The 22509-nt window shown below is 42.8% G+C and overlaps 1 protein-coding gene across 1 annotated transcript in view; it reads left to right on the top strand.

The window, feature by feature from the left end:
- Nucleotides 1-22509, top strand: part of TSPAN7 (tetraspanin 7) — a 190624-nt gene that overhangs the window by 143335 nt on the left and 24780 nt on the right. The window contains exons 3-6 of the mRNA XM_075335507.1: nt 10527-10601; nt 11992-12087; nt 15139-15294; nt 19234-19317. Of these exons, the coding sequence (XP_075191622.1) occupies nt 10527-10601; nt 11992-12087; nt 15139-15294; nt 19234-19317 (411 nt within the window). The remainder of the gene's footprint in view (nt 1-10526; nt 10602-11991; nt 12088-15138; nt 15295-19233; nt 19318-22509) is intronic.

Genomic DNA, 22509 nt, shown 5'->3' with positions numbered 1-22509 from the left:
ACTTTGCTTTCCAAAATTCAAATATTGCTACTTTCATTCCGAGCTCTCCTATTTACCCAAACAAAGGTTTCTGACCACATGTGGGTTAATAAACTTCTTGGATGTGGTTTTGAGTACCTTGAGGGGTGCAGGTTTTAGAATGGTGTCACTTTTGGGTATTTTCTATCACCCAGGCCTCTCAAAGTCACATCAAATGGGATGTGGTCCCTAAAAAATGGTTTTGTAAATTTTGTTGAAAAAATGGGAAATTGCTGATGAACTTTGAACCCTTCTAACTTCCTAACCCCAAAAAATTTTGTTTCAAAAATTGCGCTGATCTAAAGTAGACAAGTGGGAAATGTTATTTATTAACTATTTTGTGTGACATAACTCTCCGGTTTATGGGCATAAAAATTAAAAGTTTGAAACTTGCAAAATTTTTAATTTTTGTCAAATTTCAGATTTTTTCACAAATAAAATAAAAAAATATCATCCTAAATTTACCTCTAACATGAAGCCCAATATGTCACGAAAAAACAATCTCAGAATCACCGGGATCCATTGAAGCGTTCCAGAGTTATAACCTTATAAAGTGACACTGGTCAAAATTGCAAAAAATGGCCTGGGCATTAAGTACAAAACTGGCTTCGTCCTTAAGGGGTTAAAACTGTTTTCTAAAGTGTCTCCCTAACCTTTTAATATTTATGGCATATTCACAATATGTGTCAGAAGATATCTGAAAAGTGACACTTTGGTAGCCTTATCTAACAAATAAACGGGGTCCCCGGGTATCTCCGAAATGCTGCCTAAAGATGCCCCATCCAAGTCTGCAGTTCCACCCGCAAGAGATTACTATAAATGTGTGAGGAAGCCCCTTCTACAGAGGATCTGTTAGCAGATCTCCCAATACAACCTGCATTCATTGCTAAATAGATGTATTCGCCCTGATGAGGCTGGTGTGTTTATATTGAAAATGGCTATATAGTCCTTTTATGAAAGCTTAACTGAACCTCTGCCCACCTAGTCAGATTGATATCTCTTCAGTGTCTCTGCAGCTGCTGAGATCTCTCACTGGTTAGGACAAGCTGCAGCTGTCATTCAGGCTGTGTGGGCAGAGCTATTTCAGTCTATATTTGGATTTATAATGTGTTTATCCTAATATTGGGATTTTACAGCCATTCTGACATGTGTTTTCAAGGTAAATACACCATCTAATTAATTATGTATACAGTTTTTATATTGTGAAATCCGGTGACAGGCGTGCTCTGATTTAGTGACTTACCTTTTAGTAGAAACGAGAAGCATTTAATGGGTTCTCTGGTATATTTTTAGACTTCACAGAAGAAAGCCAGCCTGGATAAAAGGGGGTGACACATACGGCCAGACTGTGCCCCCTGCTCCTGTGTGTCCTCGTCTCAGGCAGTCCTGACCCTGACCCTCTACAAAGAGCAGGATAGGGCTTGACTCAACCGTCATAAATCAGGTGCTTGGAGAAAAAAGGACTGTATAAGAAAGTGATTAACTCCAGCTTTCAAAAGGACAATGTGAAAACAAAGGGGATCAAATGAATGCTTTTTTTTTTTATTGATTTTCTGCAAAAAAGTGTACCACAACCAAAAGCAAAGCCAACGTTTCAGCTTAATGCAAGCCTTCATCAAGGTTTTGCATCTCAAATAGTTTGAGGGGGAATAGGCCCCAAACACACCTCCAGGCTGTGTAAGGGATATTTGACTAAGAAGGAGAGTGATTGGGTGCTACGCCAGATGACCTGGCCTCCACAGTCACCAGACCTGAACCCAATCGAGATGGTTTGGAGTGTGCTGGACCGCAGAATGAAGGCAAAAGGGCCAACAAGTGCTAAGCATCTCTGGAAACTCCTTCAAGACATGTTGGAAGACCATTTACGATGACTACCTCTTGAAGCTCATCAAGAGAAATGCCAATAGTGTGCAAAGCAGTAATCAAAGCAAAAAGGTGGCTACTTTGAAGAACCTAGAATATAAGACCTATTTTCAGTGGTTTCACACTTTTTTGTTAAGTATTTAATTCCACATGTGTTAATTAATAGTTTTGATGCCTTCAATGTGAATCTACAATTTTCAGTCATGAAAATAAAGAAATTCTCTTTGAATGAGAAGGTGTGTCCAAACTTTTGGTCTGTACTGTATATTATATGTATATAAACCATTTTTGATGGTAGAAAATTTTTCATGCTTTATTTGTTTTCTTTACGTTTTATCCCTTTCTCTCTTTCTTGTAAGTAATAATATAGTTTTACAATTAGCACCATGTAGTAATTTTGGCCAACATCTTTTAGTAATGTCCCCCGTTCTGTTCCCCTTATTGAAGTAACGTGCCCATCTTGGTCTCCTTCTTGAATTAATGTGCCCATCCTTGTCCCCTTTTGCAAATGTGCCCCATCCTTTTCCCAATCCTCTAGTAATGTACCCCATCCTTATCCCCCTCCTGTAGTAATGTACCCATCCTGTAGTAATGTGCCCATCCTTATCCCCATCCTGTAGTAAGGTGCCCATCCTTGTCCGCTTTAACTAATGGGCCCCATCCCTGTGCCCATCCTGTAGTAATGTTCCCATCCTTGTCCCCTTTAACTAATAGGCCCCATCCCTGTGCCCATCCTGTAGTAATGTGCCCATCCTGTAGTAATGTGCCCATCCTGTAGTAATGTGCCCATCCTTATCCCCATCCTGTAGTAAGGTGCCCATCCTTGTCCGCTTTAACTAATGGGCCCCATCCCTGTGCCCATCCTGTAGTAATGTGCTCCATCCTTGTCCCCTTTAACTAATGTGCCCCATCCTTGTGCCCATCCTGTAGTAAAGGTCCTCTTATTGTAGTAATTTCTCCTTTACTGATCCTCTTTTTGTAGCAATGTCCCATCCTGGTCCCCTATGGGGGCCAATCTTCTCACACACACACACACACACACACACACACACACACACACACACTCTTCATATATTTGCCGCTGCGCAAAGTAAAGCTCTCCCTGCACTATAGCACTATTTTATTTTATTTTTTTTGCCCTGAAGAATATGCTAGGGCTTATTTTCTGGGTAGGGCTTATTCTCAGTGGAAATATGGTTGGGAGGAAGTTTACGCCTATGTAATAGCAGCACAGCAGGCAACCACAGTAATGTTTCCACAGACTCCTCAATAAATCAATTGTTTAGGTAGCAATAGAGGAAAAAAATTATGCTATGATAAAACATAACTTTTATTGTTACTTTTATCTAAAAATCAACACAAACTCAAAGTGCAAAAGGTGACTAAAGTGCTATAATACAAGTATATCCACACTTATCTCTCGTCCATTGGACAAAAATAATGGATATTGACTTGGATATCCCTATTATACAATGTAACTGTCCACAATACATGTAGTACGTGTCAGGGGCCTAAATCCAAGTCAACAGGTTACCAGTTTAAACTCTGTAGGCAACTCAAAAAGTTACACCAATATCATTGCTACAACATGCGCATATCAGCACAAATTAATTCAGGAATTTTACATATAAACAGAATTAGGTGTTAGGTATGACAAAAAGTTATTGATTTAACATAAATGGAAGTCTGAATAAACCTTTTGATATTTTCATCCTCACTGGACAATATGAAAATCAATACTCCAATCCTGAGCTCCTAGGACCAAAAGACCTCAGCACTCTCAAATTAACATTTCAGCTTAACTATAAAAAAAACTCAGCCACTCAAAAAAAAAACTCAACACAGCCAGGCTCTGAAAGGGTTATATTGTCCTACACTGTCACAGTAGTGACTTTATTGGCAACCATTTATCATACTGTAGTGATGAGATAATAAATATGATCACAGTGGTGACATAAAAAATTGACCAGTCTCATACAGAAGGGTCACTCAAATGGTGACACATGGCATCGGTCCATCTCCAGGTGTTGAGCTCTAACCCTGTGATAAGTCTATGCTTAACCCTGTGTCACCTGTGACCCTCCACTACAAAAAAGCCACACCACAAAGCCTCCCAACACGTTTCCTCCCCTAGGATTCATCAGGGGAATTGCTCATTAGGTACAGGGCTCAGAATCAGGCATAAAGACCTGTACAAAGACCTAGGTAGTGACTCTGCATCGCTCCCAGGTCCTCCTGGGAATTTCAGCGGGTGCTTCCAGCAGGCATACTCCACGCGGTTCTCCTCTGCTTCTGGACAACACTCACATACGTCAGATCGCACCCACACTCTCATGCACACTCGCCACATCCGGCGATACTGATTGCTTCCGGCCAGCAAAGAATCCTGGAATGCAGTGCAGTGAAACACAGAGGACCTGCGATAGAATGCATCATTGCATTCCACTGCTGAGTCCTCTATGGTTCCACCGCAGGTCCTTGCACTCCACTGCACTGCATCCCAGGATTGTCTGCCAGCCAGAAGCAATACGTATTGCCGAATGTGGTGAGTATGTTTGTGATTGTGTGCGCAATCTGATGTGTGTGGGTGTGCATTCCACTGTAGGTCTTCCCGTTTGGCGTCTGGTGAGTATGATTGCAGGGTCTTATATCTTCTCTTTTGTGAGTGTCTGCTTTCTGTAATGAAGTGTCCTGCAGTATTCCTTAACATACAATACATCATACACACACACACACACACACACACACACACACACCACATCCGGCGATAGAGATTGCTTTTGGCCTGCAGAGAATCCTGGGAGGCAGTGCGGTGGAATGCAAAGAGGTCCTGTGGTGGAGCACATTGCTGCGTTCCACCGCCAAGTCCTCTATGCCTTCCATTGCAGGTCCTCATGTTCCTCTGCACTGCATCCCAGGATCGTCTGCCGGCCAAAAGCAATTGGTTATCGCCGGATGTGGCAAGTGTGGTGTGAAATCTCATGTGTGGGGTGTGCATTCTACTGCAGGTCCTCCTATTCGGCGTCTGGTGAGTATGAGTGCGGGGTCTTCTCTCTTCTTTCTTCTCTCTTTTGGGGGTGTCTCCTTTCTATAATGAAGTGTCCTGCAGTATTCGTTAACTTTTTTAGCTGCATGGACACTTCATTAATGATCCGCGACTAGGGCTTATTTTCAGTGTAGGGCTTATTTTCGGGGAAACAGGGCAGTACATATAAATAATATAGGGTACTTGATTAACACTCATGAAAATATGTAAAAGCCACCCCACTGCGACTGTAACCAGTTGGGATGGTCCAAGAGTGTTAAAACCGTAATTTGCGTCAGTGACATCAATGTGAATAAGGGCAAAGAAGGACAAGCCCCCAACCACAGCCACCTGTCCACATTGCAGCTATAGAGCTTCCCATGGACAGGTGGCTGTAGGTGGGAGTTTGTCCTTCTCTGCCTTTATCCAAACTGATGTCACTGACGCAGGGTGAGGTTTTAATACTAGAGTAGGACTGTCCAGACTTGGTACACCTTGTCACAGTACGCTTTTTGATCAGTGTTAATCAAGTATCCCATGTTATTTAATGTACTACTAATATTTACTTTATTGTAGGGTATATGCTCATTTTGTGTTTTTCTCTTTGGAATAGTCTGTAAATGTCTGGAAAGTGAGGAGACCAATAGCTTGAGTTTTGGGAGATGACTGTTCTCCCATTCTTGTCGGGTGTTGAATTCTAGACGCTCAACAGTCCTAGGTCCTTTTTCTTCAATTTGTTTTGCTTCATACTGTACAAAATGTTTTTTATTCGTGAAAGGTCTGGAAAGCAGGCAGCCAATTCATTACCTGAACTCTTCTTCTGTGAAGCCATGATGTGATGGGTGTAGAAAGTGCACTAGTGACAGACCCGCTGTTTGGTTTGAACCCCGAACTTTACAGTTTGGGTTCACTCATCTCTATTCCTGAGCCCATGGAATGATTTGTATGACTGGATCATTCCTGTGTTTGATGCAGTGTTGTCTGACCATCAGCCTTTTCCCCTGTGCTCCTCAATTTCTCCAGAAATTTGAAACCTTTTGGTGACATTCTCCACAAAGATGGTGGGATATTTAATTTTGCGTTGAGACATTTTTCTGAAATAGATCTACAAATTTTAGATTGCCGAACGTCAGACCAACTTTGCTTCTTAGAGACTCTGCCTCTCTAACATGCTGTCTTCATACATCGTGACTAAGGGTGCCTTCACACTTTAGCGATGCAGCAGCGATCCGACCAGCGATCTGACCTGGTCAGGATCGCTGCTGCATCGCTACATGGTCGCTGGTGAGCTGTCAAACAGGCAGATCTCACCAGCGACCAGTGACCAGCCCCCAGCCAGCAGCGACGTGCAAGCGACGCTGCGCTTGCACGGAGCCGGCGTCTGGAAGCTGCGGACACTGGTAACTAAAGTAAACATCGGGTATGGTTACCCGATGTTTACATTAGTTACCAGCGCACACCGCTTAGCTTTGCTCTCCTAGCTACAGTACACATCGGGTTAATTAACCCGATGTGTACAGCAGCTACATGTGCAGAGAGCCGGAGCCGGCAGCACAGGCAGCGTGAGAGCTGCGGAGGCTGGTAACTAAGGTAAATATCGGGTAACCACCTTGGTTACCCGATGTTTATCTTGGTTACAGCTTACCGCAGCTGCCAGACGCCGGCCCCTGCTCCCTGCTCGCTTCATTTGTCACTCTCTCGCTGTCACACACAGCGATCTGTGTGTCACAGTGGGAGAGCGCCTTTGAAGAAAACGAACCAGGGCTGTGTGTAACGAGCAGCGATCTCGCAGCAGGGGCCAGATCGCTGCTCATTGTCACACACAGCGAGATCGCTAATGAGGTCACTGCTGCGTCACAAAAAGCGTGACTCAGCAGCGATCTCGGCAGCGAGCTTACTGTGTGTGAAGTACCCCTTAGTTAAAAATTGGCCCTAGAGCTGTTTTTCAATACCTCTTAATTTTTCAGCATTTTGTTAACCGTGTCCTACTTTTTCTCAGATGTTTTGTTGCCATCAATTCCTAAATGAGTTAGACATTTTTCCATTTCATTTAAAAAAAAAAAAAAATGACTTTCACCTTCTGATGTGTGCTATATTATGTTGCAAATAAAATATGGTTATAAAAGATTTTCAAAAGATTACATTCTTGTTTTCTTTACATCTTATACATCATTGTCACAACGTTTTTAAACTGGGGTTGTATATAATTTGTACTTTGCGTTTTTGGTTAAATTAGTTCATATTCATGCCTACATTGAGAGACCATCCAGGTTAAAATTGGCCAGTTTTTGTTTTTGTTATTCTCTTTGTGCTTTTATGTATTTCATTTTTTTTTTTTTTTTATTTTTATTCGCCTGTATGGTTCTATAGATATGATCCTTTTTATTTAATGCGAATACCAAAGGGGCACGACAAATAAGATTTTTATTTTTTTTTTTCTGTGGGCATCTTTAGGCTCCTCTGCCTTATTATCACTTTAAGCAGCACTCCCATAGTAAAGGCCATAAAATGAAACGCTAAATAAAAAAGCCAATATCTTTGAAACCGTATGGCGTTTTTGGTTTTTTTTTTTTGTTTTTTTTTAAATAAAGTAAAAAAATAATTACTTAGGTGTGCAGTTGGAATAAAATACCAACAATTGTCTAAATTTGACCTCGTGATGGGTCGTCTTCAAATCCCTCACTGTAAAGTAACTGTGCGCCTTTTTACGTATAATTTACAGAGTAGAAGCTGCAAGAACTTCATTTTCATGACGAATTGAAAATGGAGCTTCACTTTATTCCCAGTGTGTTATATACGGTATATTTTTGTAAGAAATTGGTCTAACAAGGTCATGATATTGGCATTGTCATGATGTATAGCGTGTAAGTGCTGACTACTACTGTAATATTTATAGCGCATCAGCAAATTAATCATAACTACAACAGACCACTAGTGGGCGCTACACATGTATGATCCTGCGCGCACACTGTCTTGTGGCATCTGATGCAGGACTTTTTGTATCTTGCAGATCCCCATACATGGCTTCTTGGTTTTCCCAGAAGGATATCCGTCACGTTAGGCATAATTATCTTTGCAGAGAGGGAGATGACAGCTTATCTTGATTTTTTGCCTTGCATTATTTTTCATTGTAGTTTGTTTCTGCAAGACAATTTATTTTATTTTGGATATTGCTTATCCTTGTTTCGCTGTTATGGAAAAAAAAAATCTCCTTACCAAGGGAACTCTAAAGCCATCATATTCTGACGCAGTTTTATAATATCGTGGCGTTCCCAGGAGAAATATCTTTTTATAGTGTGGAAGAACAGCAGAAGTTCTGGATTGTTGTTTTGTTTTCTTTTTGTGTTTTTTTTTTTTTGTTTTTTTGTTTTTTTTTTAAGCACTGCTAGACCAATTAATTTGTAATTTGTGCAGTTTTTGTCAGTACATTGTGTGGGAGCTGGAGCAGAAAGGATCTGTAATGTGTTCATGCATTGCTGAGTATATAGTAGACTTACAAGTCCTGCAATTATAAGAACAAGTTGTTTTCAGTCACCCATGCACACAAGGTAGCCGTGTTCAGATGAAAGCTACCTCTGCCGATCACTGTCAGGCAAAGATAGAAAAGGGCCCCTGTGCAAGAACTGCCATATTTTTTGGACTATAAGTCACTACTAAGTTTAAGGAGGAAAATGGTAAAAAAAAAAAAAAAATTGAATAATGAAATGTGGTAATCACAAACTGTTAAGTGGGGATCTGCAGCTAGCATTGTTATGGGGGTAATGTCCCTCAATTCTGTACTAATGTTCCTCATCCCGGGCACCTTCATGGCATGTATGTCGCCCATCCTGGCATGTATGTCCTCCATTCCGGTATAGATATCCCCATCTCTGCATAGATGCCCCCCTCCCATCCTGGGCTTCTTTCTGGTTTATTTGCCCCCCATGCTGGGCCCCTTTTATGGTATAAATGTCCTTCATCCTGGTACATATGTCCCCCATTCTGGGCCTCCTTCTTGGTTTATATGTTCTCCCCCACCCTGGTTTATATTTTCTCCCATCCTGGTTTATATCCCCCCCCCCAATATCCTAGTTTATATGTTTAACCCCCATATCCTGGTTTATATGTTCACCCCCGTCCTGGTTTCTATGCTCCCCCTTCCTGGGCCCCTTCCTGGTATATACCAGGATGAGAGACATACCAGGAAGGGGCCCTGGATGGGGAAGCATAGAAACCAGGATGGGTGGGGGGGTGAACATATTAACCAGGATGTGCGAGGGGGGGTCATATAAACCAGGATATGGGGGGTAAACATATAAAGCAGGATAGGGGGGAAACATATAAACCAAGAAGAGGCCCAGTATGGGGGACATATTTACCATGATGGGGGGGATATATACCAGGATGAGAGACATATATATATATGTTACCCACCGTGGTATATACAGTATGTCTCCCATTCTGGGCCTCTTCCTGGTTTATTTGTTCCCCATCCTCCCAATCCTATATTATATGTTCCTCTCCATCCTGGTTTGTATGTGTCCCCCCCATCCTTGTTTCTATGCCCCCCATCCTGGGACCCTTCCTGGTATTTACCCATCCTAAGCCACTTTTTGGTATTTTATGTCCCTCATCCTGGGCCCAGTTTGGTATATATGTCTTTCATTCTGATATATATGTGTCCAATTATGGAGGCATCCTGATATATATATATATATATATATATATATATATATATATATATATATATATATATATATATATATATATATATATATATATATATATATATATATATATATATATATATATACCATCCTGCTCCCCAGGCATGTGATGTCCTCTCCTGATGCCACCAAATTACTTTGCATTTAAGTGACGGGCAGTGCATGACGCCCCTGCCATGCTCCCCAGTCATAGTCACATAGTCACATCAAAGGTATGTGCAGAGTCACCGCTGCAGAAAGCTAGAGGCGGCTAGAGCAATGAATATTCATTGCCTCAGTAAAGGGAAATTAATATTTACAGCCCCCACCCCTATAATCCTGCCCACCCCTCAGCACAGAGGTCAGTGATGGTAAATGACTGTGAAGATTTTTACCATCACTGACTTCTGTGCCGAGTGGTGGGCAGGATTATGGTCGTGGGGAGCAGTGAATATTCATTTTTCCTTTATTGGAGAAATGAATATTCCTTTCTCTTGCTGCTGCCAGCTTTCTGCAGCATTGACCCTGCTCCTGCCTCCTGTGACCCAGCTGATTCCTGTGCACCTTTTTTTTTTTTTTCCCCCATTCCTGAGTGGTTTGTTCTTTAAAAGTGTTGAAACATTCTTGACTATAAAAATGTGCAAATTCAGCCTACCTGTTGTCAGTGTATTGAAAATTTCAAGTTTGAAGACGCCCGGCCACCCCCCTATAGCATTTGTCGTAATGTTTGTTAGTGTGACAATTGTCCAGCTGGTTTTCATCCATATTTGGTTTGTGTATTATTTATGCGTACTTGTTTTATAGATGTATAGTAAGTGGGTCTTGTGCTACAATGAGACTGAGAAATATCCACACAGGATTCACAGTAAAATTCTAATGGATAATTCCTCCATATTGATGATGATCCTTATTTTCACATTGTTTTTATCTTGCAGTATGCAATGTTTTTATCCTTGGTATTCCTGGCTGAACTGATTGCCGGAATCTCTGGTTTTGTGTTTCGACATGAGGTAAGTGAGGTTATTTTAATCATCATGTATGTGTTTTCCCTCCCTACACACCTTACAAAGGACACTCCACCTACAACTAAAAATAAAACTTTTCCTTATCTGTCCATGGGAAGAAATATGTATATGTATATGTATATGTGTATATATATATATATATATATGTATGTATGTATGTATGTATGTATGTATGTATGTGTGTGTATGTATATATATAAGTATATATACACACATATATTACATACACGCGCACACACACAGTATTATATATATTATATAAAAAATGCTCCATATCCTGCAATATGGTCCCATACTACTACCTATTTCCAATAGTCAGCACATAACTTTTACTAGATTACAGTTTACATACATACATACATACATACATACATACACGTGTGTGTGTGTATATGTATATATATATATATATATATATAATACACTGTATATAATGCAATATAGTTGTCATGTAATTAATGGAACAATTGGTGGTGCTGTTTAAGGCTATGTTCACACGTGCTTTTGTTGTGTTTTGTTTTGTTCCTGCAGCCGAAACCTGCTCTGTTTAGCAGTAAAAAAAAAATTGATTCCAAAAAGTAGATTTTGCGACTTTTTTTGCTTCTTTTTTGTTGTGTGATTTGCCTACAGTACATGATTAATGTAGTTAGTTTCATTCACCCAAAAAAAAGAAGAAAGGTGGAAAAACGTAGAAAAAAACAGTGGCTGTGTTTTTGGCAGTGGCTTCAGTTTTTTTTTAAAAAAAAAATGCTGCAAAAATGCTGAAAGATTTGACATGCCGCTTCTTTCAAAAACACAGTTTACCATTTCAGACAGAAAAAAAAAGCAATCGTGTGCATTTCTGAAACCTCATAGCTCTTGCTGGTACTGTAAAATGCAGCTTTTAATTTGCATAAAACGCATGAAAAAAAACCTGCAACAAAAACGCAACATGTGATCAAAGCTTTAGGGATGTTGGCCAACTGTCGGCCTCACAAGTCAACAGCTGCTCCTCTCACTAAACACATGCACATGAGTATAGGGGAAACCCACTAGATATAGTGAGTGAATAAGTCATGAGACCGAACCCTCTCATTATGCAATGTTCTGTGTACAGCACTATAGACAAACACAGCAGCAGAACCCGAATGACCCCATTATAAGTCAGTGAGGTCTATCAGTTGCTACCATTTTCCGTTAGGCAATAAATCCAGCAGTGCATCATCGTTCTGCCAGAAACTATAATGGACCGTAGTGAATTGATTCTAGCTTTTCCTTTCCGTGCTGCAGATGGCCACCTAGTGGAAGACTCACTTTATGGGAAGAACACTGGTTAATGTTTATAACAAGGTTATCTAAATTGATGTTTATTCTTGTACCTTTGTGTTTTATAAAGATCAAGGACACTTTCCTTAGAACTTACACCGAAGCCATCCAGAACTACAATGGCGATGATCAAAGAAGTCGCGCAGTTGATGATGTTCAAAAAAGTGTAAGTTGCATGTATACCGTATTTTTCGGACTATAAGACGCACCGGACTATAAGACGCACCCTGGTTTTAGAGGAGAAAATAGGAAAATAAAACTTTAAGCAAAAAAATGTGGTCATGACACACTGTTATGGGGCGAGGATCTGCTGCTGACACTGTTATGGGGGTAATGTCCCCAAATTCTCTACTAAGGTACCCCATCCTGGTAATGATCCTCCTGCCTTGTATATGATCCTGCTATAAACCCCCATCCTGCTCATATACCAGCATCCTGCTCATATTCCCCCATCCTATTCATATACCCCATCCTGTTCATATACCCCCATCCTGTTCATATACCCCCATCTTGTTCATATACCCCCATCTTGTTCATATACCCCCATCCTGTTCATATAGCCCCCATCCTGTTCATATACCCCCCATCCTGTTCATATACCCCCCATCCGGTTCATATACCCCCCATCCGGTTCATATACCCCCCATCCGGTTCATATACCCCCCATCCGGTTCATATACCCCCCATCCTGTTCATATGCCCCCCATCTGTCCTGCTCATATACTCCCATCCTGTTCATATACCCCCATCCTGTTCATATACCCCCATCCTGTTCATATACCCCCATCCATCCTGCTCATATACTCCCATCCTGTTCATATACCCCCATCCTGTTCATATACCCCCATCCTGTTCATATACCCCCCATCCATCCTGTTCATATACTTCCATCCTGTTCATATACCCCCCATCCATCCTGTTCATATACCCCCATCCTGTTCATATACCCCCCATCCCTCCTGCTCATATACTCCCATCCTGCTATATGCCCCCATCGTGCTCATATACCATCCTGGTAAATGGCCTGTATCCTATAGCACAGAGAAAAAAAAACAAACGTTTATACTCACCTTTTCCTCACTCCCTCCAGCACCGATCATCTTCCTCTCTGCGCCGCTGACCTGCGTGTGTGGAGCCGTTCCCCCTGCAGCACGCGATGTCTTCCTGTCTGTGCCGATCAGCTGATCAGCACAGATCAGCTGACCGGCACAGACAGGAAGACATCGCGTGCTGCGGGGAAACGGCTCCACACACGGGGACGGGTGAGTGTACTGATTCACTGCACCCCGCGCTGATGATGTGCGGGGGGCAGTGAATACAGCCGCACATGATCACTCCAGGCTGTAATTGCCAGGGGTGATCATGTGGACCGGCTCTTTACTATGCGCGCGTCCCCGCTCGTCCTCCCGCCCACCTGTCAGCGCCGGCTTCTGCGCTGAGAAATGGGCGGGAGGATGGGCGTGCATATGTAATGAGCGGGCACACGTGGTCACGGCAGGCTGCTATAGTAGCCTGCTCGTGCCCCCGATGACCCGCTCCACCGCAGCACCCTCATTCCCCGCAGCCACAATCAGACCATAAGACGCACCCCCAACTTTCCCCCCAACATTTGGGGGAAAAACAGTGCGTCTTATGGTCCGAAAAATACGGTAAGTGTTGATTCCATAGAGACGGGATACATGTATACACAAGTATCAATGACAATTTAACAAGTGTCCAAAATGTATTAGGTATTTAAAGTAAGGAGTTGGGTAGTAGAGTGTAAACTAGTTATTTAGGTAAGAAAATAAGTCATTTGTGAAACGCGTGTCGTGTGTTTTGGGGGAGGAGCTGCAGAGTCTTGTAACTAAAGTAACTCAGGTATTTGAGGTTTTGTTTCAGCCCTGGAGTGGCGATTTTAGGCAGGAGTGACTGGTCACACGAGGATATGAATCTGATGAGTGCAATCCAATAAAAAAATCATATTCCACTCAGCCCAATGTTATTCAATGATGCAGGTCTGATGTATGTGAAACATCAGACTGCACTCTGATGTCATCCGAGTGCAGTCTGATATACAGTACAACGGTACAAGCAATGGAGAAGATGGAGAGATTAAGCTCTCCGTCTTCTCCTCACCTGTGATCCGACACTCTCATGCAAGCGAATCAGATCACCGTATCACCATAAATTACACTCGGTTCATGCTCCCAGCAGAGTTTGAGCCAAGTGTCCATAGCATATAGCATCCGATTCTCTCCCATTGGTTGCAAAACGCCAATATGACCCTCGCCTTAAGTGATCTGCCCCTAGTAATATACTCAGCCTTTGGTCACTCTGGTTCTGCAGCGTCATCTTGTGACCACAACTTCTGGCTGGTTGAAAATCAGAAGGTGCTTCTAATATAGCCCTCAACAATGAGGCTGTCATTGACTTGCCCTGAAGAATGACCTCCGGCTCGTTCCATGAAACACTGGAGTAGCCGGCAGGTCACAAACTGCAGAAGACTGAGTGGCGTGGATAGAATATCAAGATGGCAGGGGTGAATATAAGAGTAGGGATAGGGGACTTGGATTAGAAGCATCACTCCAGAGGTAAAATAAAGAAAACGCTTGAGTGGTGCTTTAACATGTGCTTTGTTCTGAGAGAATTGTTTTTCTGACATTACTTTGTGATTTGCTTCTCATGTTTTGTTGTTTTTTTTTCTTTATCTCTAATAAAAGCCATATGTCATTTACCTTTACTACCATTTTGGTCCCAACCTTCATGTATTATTGGTTTTTGTATCATCTCATTACTCTTGGACCCTTCCACCTCCCCCAGTTATGTTTTTTGGTATTTTAAATTATTGTGGTAATAAATTTATTTGGCACATTATAAAAGCACGGAAAACAAAATGACCACATATTTTGTTTTTTAACTACCATTAACATTTTTGGGGGAAATCAATGGAACATGACATTGCCTACTGCATTAAATGTATGTATTTTATTAGTGATGCTTTGAAAAGAATCTCTTATGACCCATTTGCCATTCTGCAGTCATGTTTTACAAGAAAGCTCAATGTTCCCCCTTAGGGTAAATCTCAGCAGATTTATTAGGAAATGTGTATGGGTCTCTTGCTTTCTAATTGTCTCTTTAAATCCTCTCAGCTAGCTGCATTTGCAATGGTAGGGAGTCCTTTTCATCACTATGATCACCTAATGTCTGTGGGCTTCATATGTGTCTTTCTTTGCAGTTGAGTTGCTGTGGAATTCAGAGCTACACCAACTGGACTATCAGTATTTATTTTCATGAACATGGTATCCCATCTAGCTGCTGCTCCAATATGAGCGACTGCAATCCTTCAGATATGCGCAACATGACGATTGCTCCAACAAAAGTGTATCAGAGGGTGAGTACTCTATTTATAACATGTGGTTCTTGTGAAGACCTGAAGTCGTGGGTTGTATTAATCACCTAGGCATGTTAACAATGCAACAATTTATTTCTTCCGTACACTGTCTTGCAGCAGTCATTGTCTTTATACTCCTCCAGACGACAGATAGCACAACCATAGCGTATGTATGCAGTTCCAGCCGGCAACAATAGTCCATAGGATAGATCCTTAATCCAGACGACTGATATCCCTACCGTAGCACAAGTATCCACCTCCAATCTCTATTTTCCTTCATGGGCACTAGAACATGGCCACAGTAACAGATCCTTGCCCTTCAACGTCACCGCACCAATTACATCCAAACATGTCTTCTCACTGCTATAATGCTATACCTCTTTTGGGATCAGCCCCCTTGATGAGAAGAGGTGATCACATCCCACCCTCTTAAAAATTTGTTTCATTTAATAAGACATATGAAGGATGTCATGGAAGTCCAATCTCCAGCGAATCTTCAGGATTGTGTATCAGGGAGGCCCCCTGTAGAGGGGAACAGTAGACACACAAGCCCCCTACTAGATGCAGGACAATGAATCCTACTGCAGGCCTGATTACATTAGAGTCCATGGAGGCCAGCTAGGATGCACACATTTCCAACCCCTTCCACCTTCAAATTGTGTACCTTTTAAACTGATGAGCAAGCAATCTCTAATAACACACAACAAGAAGAACTGGTGCTCCAAATCCCTTTGAGCTGTGGACAGCAATCTACGTCCATTGGCCAAATAGTCCGCAGCCAGCTCCTTACACCTTCAGCAAGATACAGGTTGGGAAAAGAAAGAAAAGAGAATACAGTGTAATGCCCGTCCGTACTTTCTTTCAGCTTATAACCCAGTTGCATTGTGATAGTCTAGTACCTCAAGGGATCTTAAACAGTTAAGGCATCCTGATGTACTAATATATGTCAAGGTGATTTCCCAAAAGATAAATATTGTAGGGACAAAGAGGGCACCAGACCATAGTGGGTGATAACTTTATAAAAAAGATATTAGATCCAAGTAATATGCTCCCCTCAGGGAATTGTGTTGGCGCAACTCCTGTGGAAGCTCAATAACTGGTGCTCCTTGCCTGTGGCGGGCGGGCAATTTGTTTATTCACTTGACAAACACGCCACCACGTCCTAGTAACACATTGGTTGCACAGCCCAAAAACGTTAACTTTCTTTTCCTTCAAAGTGATTTCCCAGTCACTAAAGGGATGATAGCTGTAATATACCTATGACCAATTGCATAAAACGAAATGTGACGCCCTGGCAAAACCAGGTAGTCACAGATAGGCCCCCGCATAACACCATCCCTCACTTAGGAAACACACAGCCGACCCGAAACCCTAGTCCCCCCCCCCCCCCCTTAGGGAAAGATAGACACTCAATTGGGCGGGACCAGGTGGTTGGACACGCCCACCAAGGGGTCTAGACAGCCCGAGGCGGAAAAACAAGCCGTCAGTTCAGATAAGTTGGTAGTTCAAGTTGAGAGGAGTGCGGGCTGGAGCTAGGTGTAGCTCCAGCAGAGGAGGTTCAAGTTGAACGGTGCCAGGGTGGGAGCCCTGGTGCCTTTGGCTAGGTGGCAGACGGTGGTCTCCGTCAGCAGGAGACGGGAAGACGGCTCGGCAGAACCGAGGTGGACCGAGACAGGGTTGTAGCCCACTGGTACCGACACGGGGAACCGACCCCGAAACCGGAGCACAAAGGGGGGTACTCGGACCCTGAAGCCAGGACTGGAAACCAGCGACCTGGTTAATTAACCGATTTGAGGCCAGGACTAGAGGTCCTGTCCCACCCAAAGTCCCTCATAGAAGACAACAGCCCACCGATAGGGATAGGAGGTCACCGCCAGGGCCCATAGATCCCACGGGCCAGCGTCTGCGGGCAAGGCTCCTTAGACCACATCCAGCCGGGAACGGACTCCAGAGTTCCACACCAGGCAGTCCACCATGCACAAAGTCAGTGCATAGGAAAAGGATAGAGACCACCAGCTCGGGTGGGGGATCCGAATGCAACCGGTCGTGGCACCGGCCACCAGCACCTTGGTTTACTATTGACTCGTGTGATTCATTGACTGTGAGTAATCAACATCCCCTTACCGTCACTATACCCTGCACGAAGACACTAGGTCCCGGGGCAACCATCCCTACCCACGGAGGGGTTAACATTCAGCTGCACTACATCTCCCCCAGGTGCCTCATAACAGCAGCGTTGGTGTCCCAACTCACCACACACCGTGGGTGGCGTCACGAACTTAATATGGCCTAGCCCGTACATTTACGCCCCCCCCCCCCCCCCCATTTATTCGGCATGTCCGCTAGACCCCCGGGTCCGGAGACCCTCGAGCCACCCCCTTAGGAGGTCCAGATCCGAGCAGCGGCGGCTGCTGGCACGGAAGCGGCACACGAACACTAACATTTATGTACCTAAATATAGGGGGTGAACATACGCTGCAGTTTGTTCTCCTCATATTGCTACTTTAAAGCTCAAATATAAAGGTATTAGTTCCAGAATGCAGAGAAAACCAGCTTAGCCTTAAAGGGAACCTGTCACACTTTTTTGGTGTATAAGCTGTGGCCACCACCACCGGGCTCTTATATACAGCATTTTAACATACTGTATATAAGAGCCCAGGCTGCTGTGACAACATAAAAAAACACTTTATAATACTTACCTAATGGTCGCGCTGCGGTGGATAAGGGCCTAATGGGCGCCTTCCCTTTTCGGCCATCTTCGTCCTCTTTCTAAAGCCTGGGTGCATGACGCATCTATGTCATACACACTCGCCGGTCCTGCGCAGACGCACTACAATACTTTGATCTGCCCTGCTCAGGACCTCAATGCCGGCGAGTGTGTATGACGTTGGACGCGTCATGCACCGCGGCTAGAGAAGGAGAACAAAGATGGCTGAAAGAGGCGTCTCCGGTACCGGACAACGGAGACGCCCATTAGGCCCTCATCCACCATAGAGCGACCGTTAGGTAAGTATTATAAAGTGGTTTTTATGTTGTCACAGCGGTCTGGGCTCTTATATACAGCATGTTAGAATGCTGTATATAAGAGCCCACTGGTGGTGGCCACAGCTTATACACCAAAAGAGTGGTGACAGGTTCCCTTTAAGATGTTAACTCGCTAGGGGCACTGTAAATTGGGACACTACCTTATTGGTGGCACTGAAAGTTAATGTCTAGAATATGCATTTTTCCATTGTTTTTGAGTGGATTTAATTTAAAGGAAATGTATCTCCACTCACTGCTGCATCTGGAGGTGAGCTGGATCTGTGACATCATAGCTACAGATTTCTGCTGGCTCGTGTGTGCATGGGTCAGATATTGCGCAAGTGTGCGATTTTCTTTTAGAATCGGACAGGTGCATGAAGCCTGTTACTGATGCTACTAAAGTAACAGATATCTGGTCATGATGTCACCAGCGTCGCTCGCCTCTCGGTGCAGGAGGGAGCGATATTGGATTACTTTTTTAATAACGAAGACTTATCAGAATGTGGATGGGTGTAATGTGATTTATAGGAGTATTTTAGAGGACTGACAGTAACGGGGAAACTCCCCTTTTGGATCAAATGTGAGTCCACTGCATTATTTCATGGCTCTTTTTAAGGAGAAGAGAAAAAAATGTGTATAATAATAATAATAATAATAATAATAATAATAATAATAATATATATATAATATGTATGTGTATGTATGTTGTATGTGTGTGTGTATATGTAACATATACACACACATACATTGGGTGGAATGTTCAATAGATATATCCACCGTAACTTCTAAAGCCCCCTTTGCTTTTCTCATTTTATGAGCGTCTTTTTTTTTTTTTTTTTTTTATTTTATTTTTCTTTTACACAATACGTAATGATTTATGGTTATTTCTACTAAATAAATCTCTTGTGTTTTTAGGGCTGCTATGAATTGGTCACTGACTTCATGGAGACTAATATGGGAATTATAGCTGGAGTGGCTTTTGGAATTGCATTTTCACAGGTAGGAATGATTTGATTTCACAGCAAGCTAGCATGGGCAATTTCACATCTGTAACCCCCCTCCCCCATCCCTCCTAGAAAGGCCTCACATACTCTTTAAGTGGATTGACCACCATTGTGATAAGGCTAGTTTCACACTTGCGTTGAACGGTATCCGTTGCATTGCGTTGTGTAACGGATGCAACGGATGTGTTGCATATAGTGACACAACGGATGCAACGGATGCTGCAAAACAACGCAATTCGTTTTGATTTTTTTTTTTTTTTTTTTCCGGTTTTACCAGCGGCAGACTATAGTGAACGATCAGCTGATCGCTCCCTGCAGCCGGCCGCCGGGTGATCAGCTGATCGCTCCCTGCAGCCGGCCGCCGGGTGATCAGCTGATCGCTGTCACTTGCCGGCGCCCGGGCATGCCGGCGGGCAGGCGCTCAGCTGAGCGCTGTGACTTGCCGGCGGCCGGGCATGCTGGTGAACGTTCGGCCACCGCGAGCCAAAATAAAGTTTGATTTAAAAAAAAAAGAGCATGCGCAGTGAAATCCAGAGGATTCCGCTGCTCAAAATAACGTTACATGCTGCGTTCCTCCCGCTGGGCGGAAGCAACGGAGCGTCGCCCAGCGGAAGCAACGCAGCTCCTTTTGGTACAATCCGCTGTTTCCCAAAAGGGCGGATTGTAACGGAAGGAAAATAACGCAAGTGTGAAAGTACCCTAACCAGACATAGTGATCTCCTTAATGCTCGTAGGGTTATGAATTCCTGCTTCTCTTTTTATCTAGGCAGCATTGTACAAGTCAAAAACTGCCACATTCTTTCGTACAGAAAATCAAAATAAATTTTATATATATATATACATATGTATATATATATATGTGTATATATATATATGTATATATATATATATATATATATATATATATATATTAATATAATATAATATAAATAATGTCAGCATAATGCAGTAAATTTGATGAGGGTGAGGTATATAAATCTTGAGCAAATGAGGGATTTCAGGAAAATCTGTTTAGACATCTCCATGGAGGACACAATCAAAAGAGAATGGTCGTAATTCCAAGGATGTCTCTGTGACTATGCCAGGATGCTGTACCTCCCTGATGACTTGGATTAACGTTTTTTTTTCACACACCGGCACGTTTTTATTTTATAATTAAAGCCTCAACAACTAATCGCACAGCTTAGTTAGAAACATGATTATTATTCAATTGCCTGCAGGAGCAAAAAGTCAGAATAACATGCAGTTTGCTGATGTCAGGTTTAACATCCTTTAACCCCTTCACGACCGGCCGATTTTTCGCTTTCCGTTTTTTTTTTCGCCATTCTTTTTCTGAGAGACGTAACTTTTTTATTTTTCACTCAATATGGTCATGTGAGGGCTCATTTTTTGCGGAACGAGCTGTACTTTTAAATGAATCCATAGGTTTTACCATATAGTGTACTGGAAAACGGCAAACAAATTCCAAATGCAGAAAAATTGCAAAAAAAGTGCGATAGCACTATTGTTTTTGAGATATTTTATTCACTGTGTTCACTATATGGTAAAACTGATGTATGGGTGTGATGCCTCAGATCAGTGCGAGTTCGTAGACACCAAACATGTATAGGTTTACTTTTATATAAGGGGTTAAAAAAAATTCAGACGTTTGTCTGAAAAAAGTGGCGCACGTTTTACGCCATATTCCGTGACCCGTAGCGTTCTCATTTTTCGGGATTTATGGCTCCGTGACAGCTTATTTTTTGCGACTCGAGCTGACGTTTTTAACAGTACCATTTTTGCACAGATGCTACGTTTTGATCGCCTGTTATTGCATTTTGCGCAAAAGTTGTGGCGACAAACGTCATTTTGGCGTTTGGAATTTTTTTGCCGCTACACCGTTTACTGATCAGATTAATTGATTTTATATTTTGATAGATCGGGCGTTTCTGAACGCGGCGATACCAAATGTGTGTGTATATTTTTTATTTTTTTAACCCTATAATTTTCAATGGGGCGAAAGGGGGGTGATTTGAACTTTTTAGGTTTTTTTACTTTTTTTTTTTTTTTTTTTAATTTTACTACTCCCCCTAGGGGCTTATAGCGATCAGCAATCCGATCGCTCTGCACTATCTGCTAATCAAAGCTACACAGCTGTAAACAGCAGATACGTGCACTTCCTGCTTCCCTGGCCTCCGTAGAAAGTGAAAGTGGTTCATGTCTAGCACAGGAGTCGTCACATGACCCTGTGCTACCATGACAACCACCAGAAGTCACGTGATCATGTCACGTGACTTCCGGTATCGGGCGGTAAGTAAAACTTTACCGCAATCGCGTTTATAATGGCGCTGTCACATAATGACAGCGCCATTACAGGGGTTAAATGGCACGAGCAGATAACGATTTTGCTCGTGCCTAGCAGGCACACATCTCAGCTGTGAAAATCAGCTGAGATGTGCGCCGATCGCGGCATGCTGCTGCCGGAAGACCGCGGGCAGTAACGTTATGACCGCTAGGACGTAATTTTACTGCCCGCGGTCATTAAGGGGTTAAAGCATCACTCCAGCTTTTTTTGTTTTTGTATTTCAGCGGTGGAGGTTTGCTTTAAACCAAAGTCCCACTGCCCCTAGTCTTACACTCACTCTCCAACATCTTCACCTTTTTTTGTTGTTGCTCCGGTCATGTGGCACCATCTTGTGATAGTAGCCTGTGACTGGATGGAAGTAAAAAAAAAAAAAAAAAAAGAAATTGTCACAAGTGATCAATGCAACTCTATTAGAGCCAGAACGAGGCTCTCATAGATTTGATAGATTTGTATTGATTTGTGACCTCCTGTGTGCTCAGTGAAACACTGGAGCTTCCAGAGTTGACAAACTGGAGAATACCCACTGGAATGGTGTGAATAATAGATGAAAACGCCAGAGTATGAGTATAAGGCCTCTTTCACACGTCAGTGATTCTGGTACGTTTGTGCTTTTTTTTTAAACGTACCAGAATCACTGACATACGCAGACCCATTATAATGAATGGGTCTGCTCACACATCAGTGATTTCTCACTGCACGTGTCTCCGTGCAGCATACCAGCGTGTGCGTGATTGCCGCACGGAGACATGTCCATTTTTTTCTGGCATCACTGATGTCCCACAGACCACGCAGTGCCATGAAACGCGTGCCAGAAAAAAACATGCTTTTAAAATAAAAAACATT

Source organism: Anomaloglossus baeobatrachus, chromosome 2 (assembly GCF_048569485.1).
Source record: "Anomaloglossus baeobatrachus isolate aAnoBae1 chromosome 2, aAnoBae1.hap1, whole genome shotgun sequence".
In the NCBI taxonomy this organism is placed as follows: Eukaryota; Metazoa; Chordata; class Amphibia; order Anura; family Aromobatidae; genus Anomaloglossus; species Anomaloglossus baeobatrachus.
The sequence above is the reverse complement of the archived record's forward strand: the minus strand, read 5'-3'. Positions and strand labels throughout refer to the sequence as shown.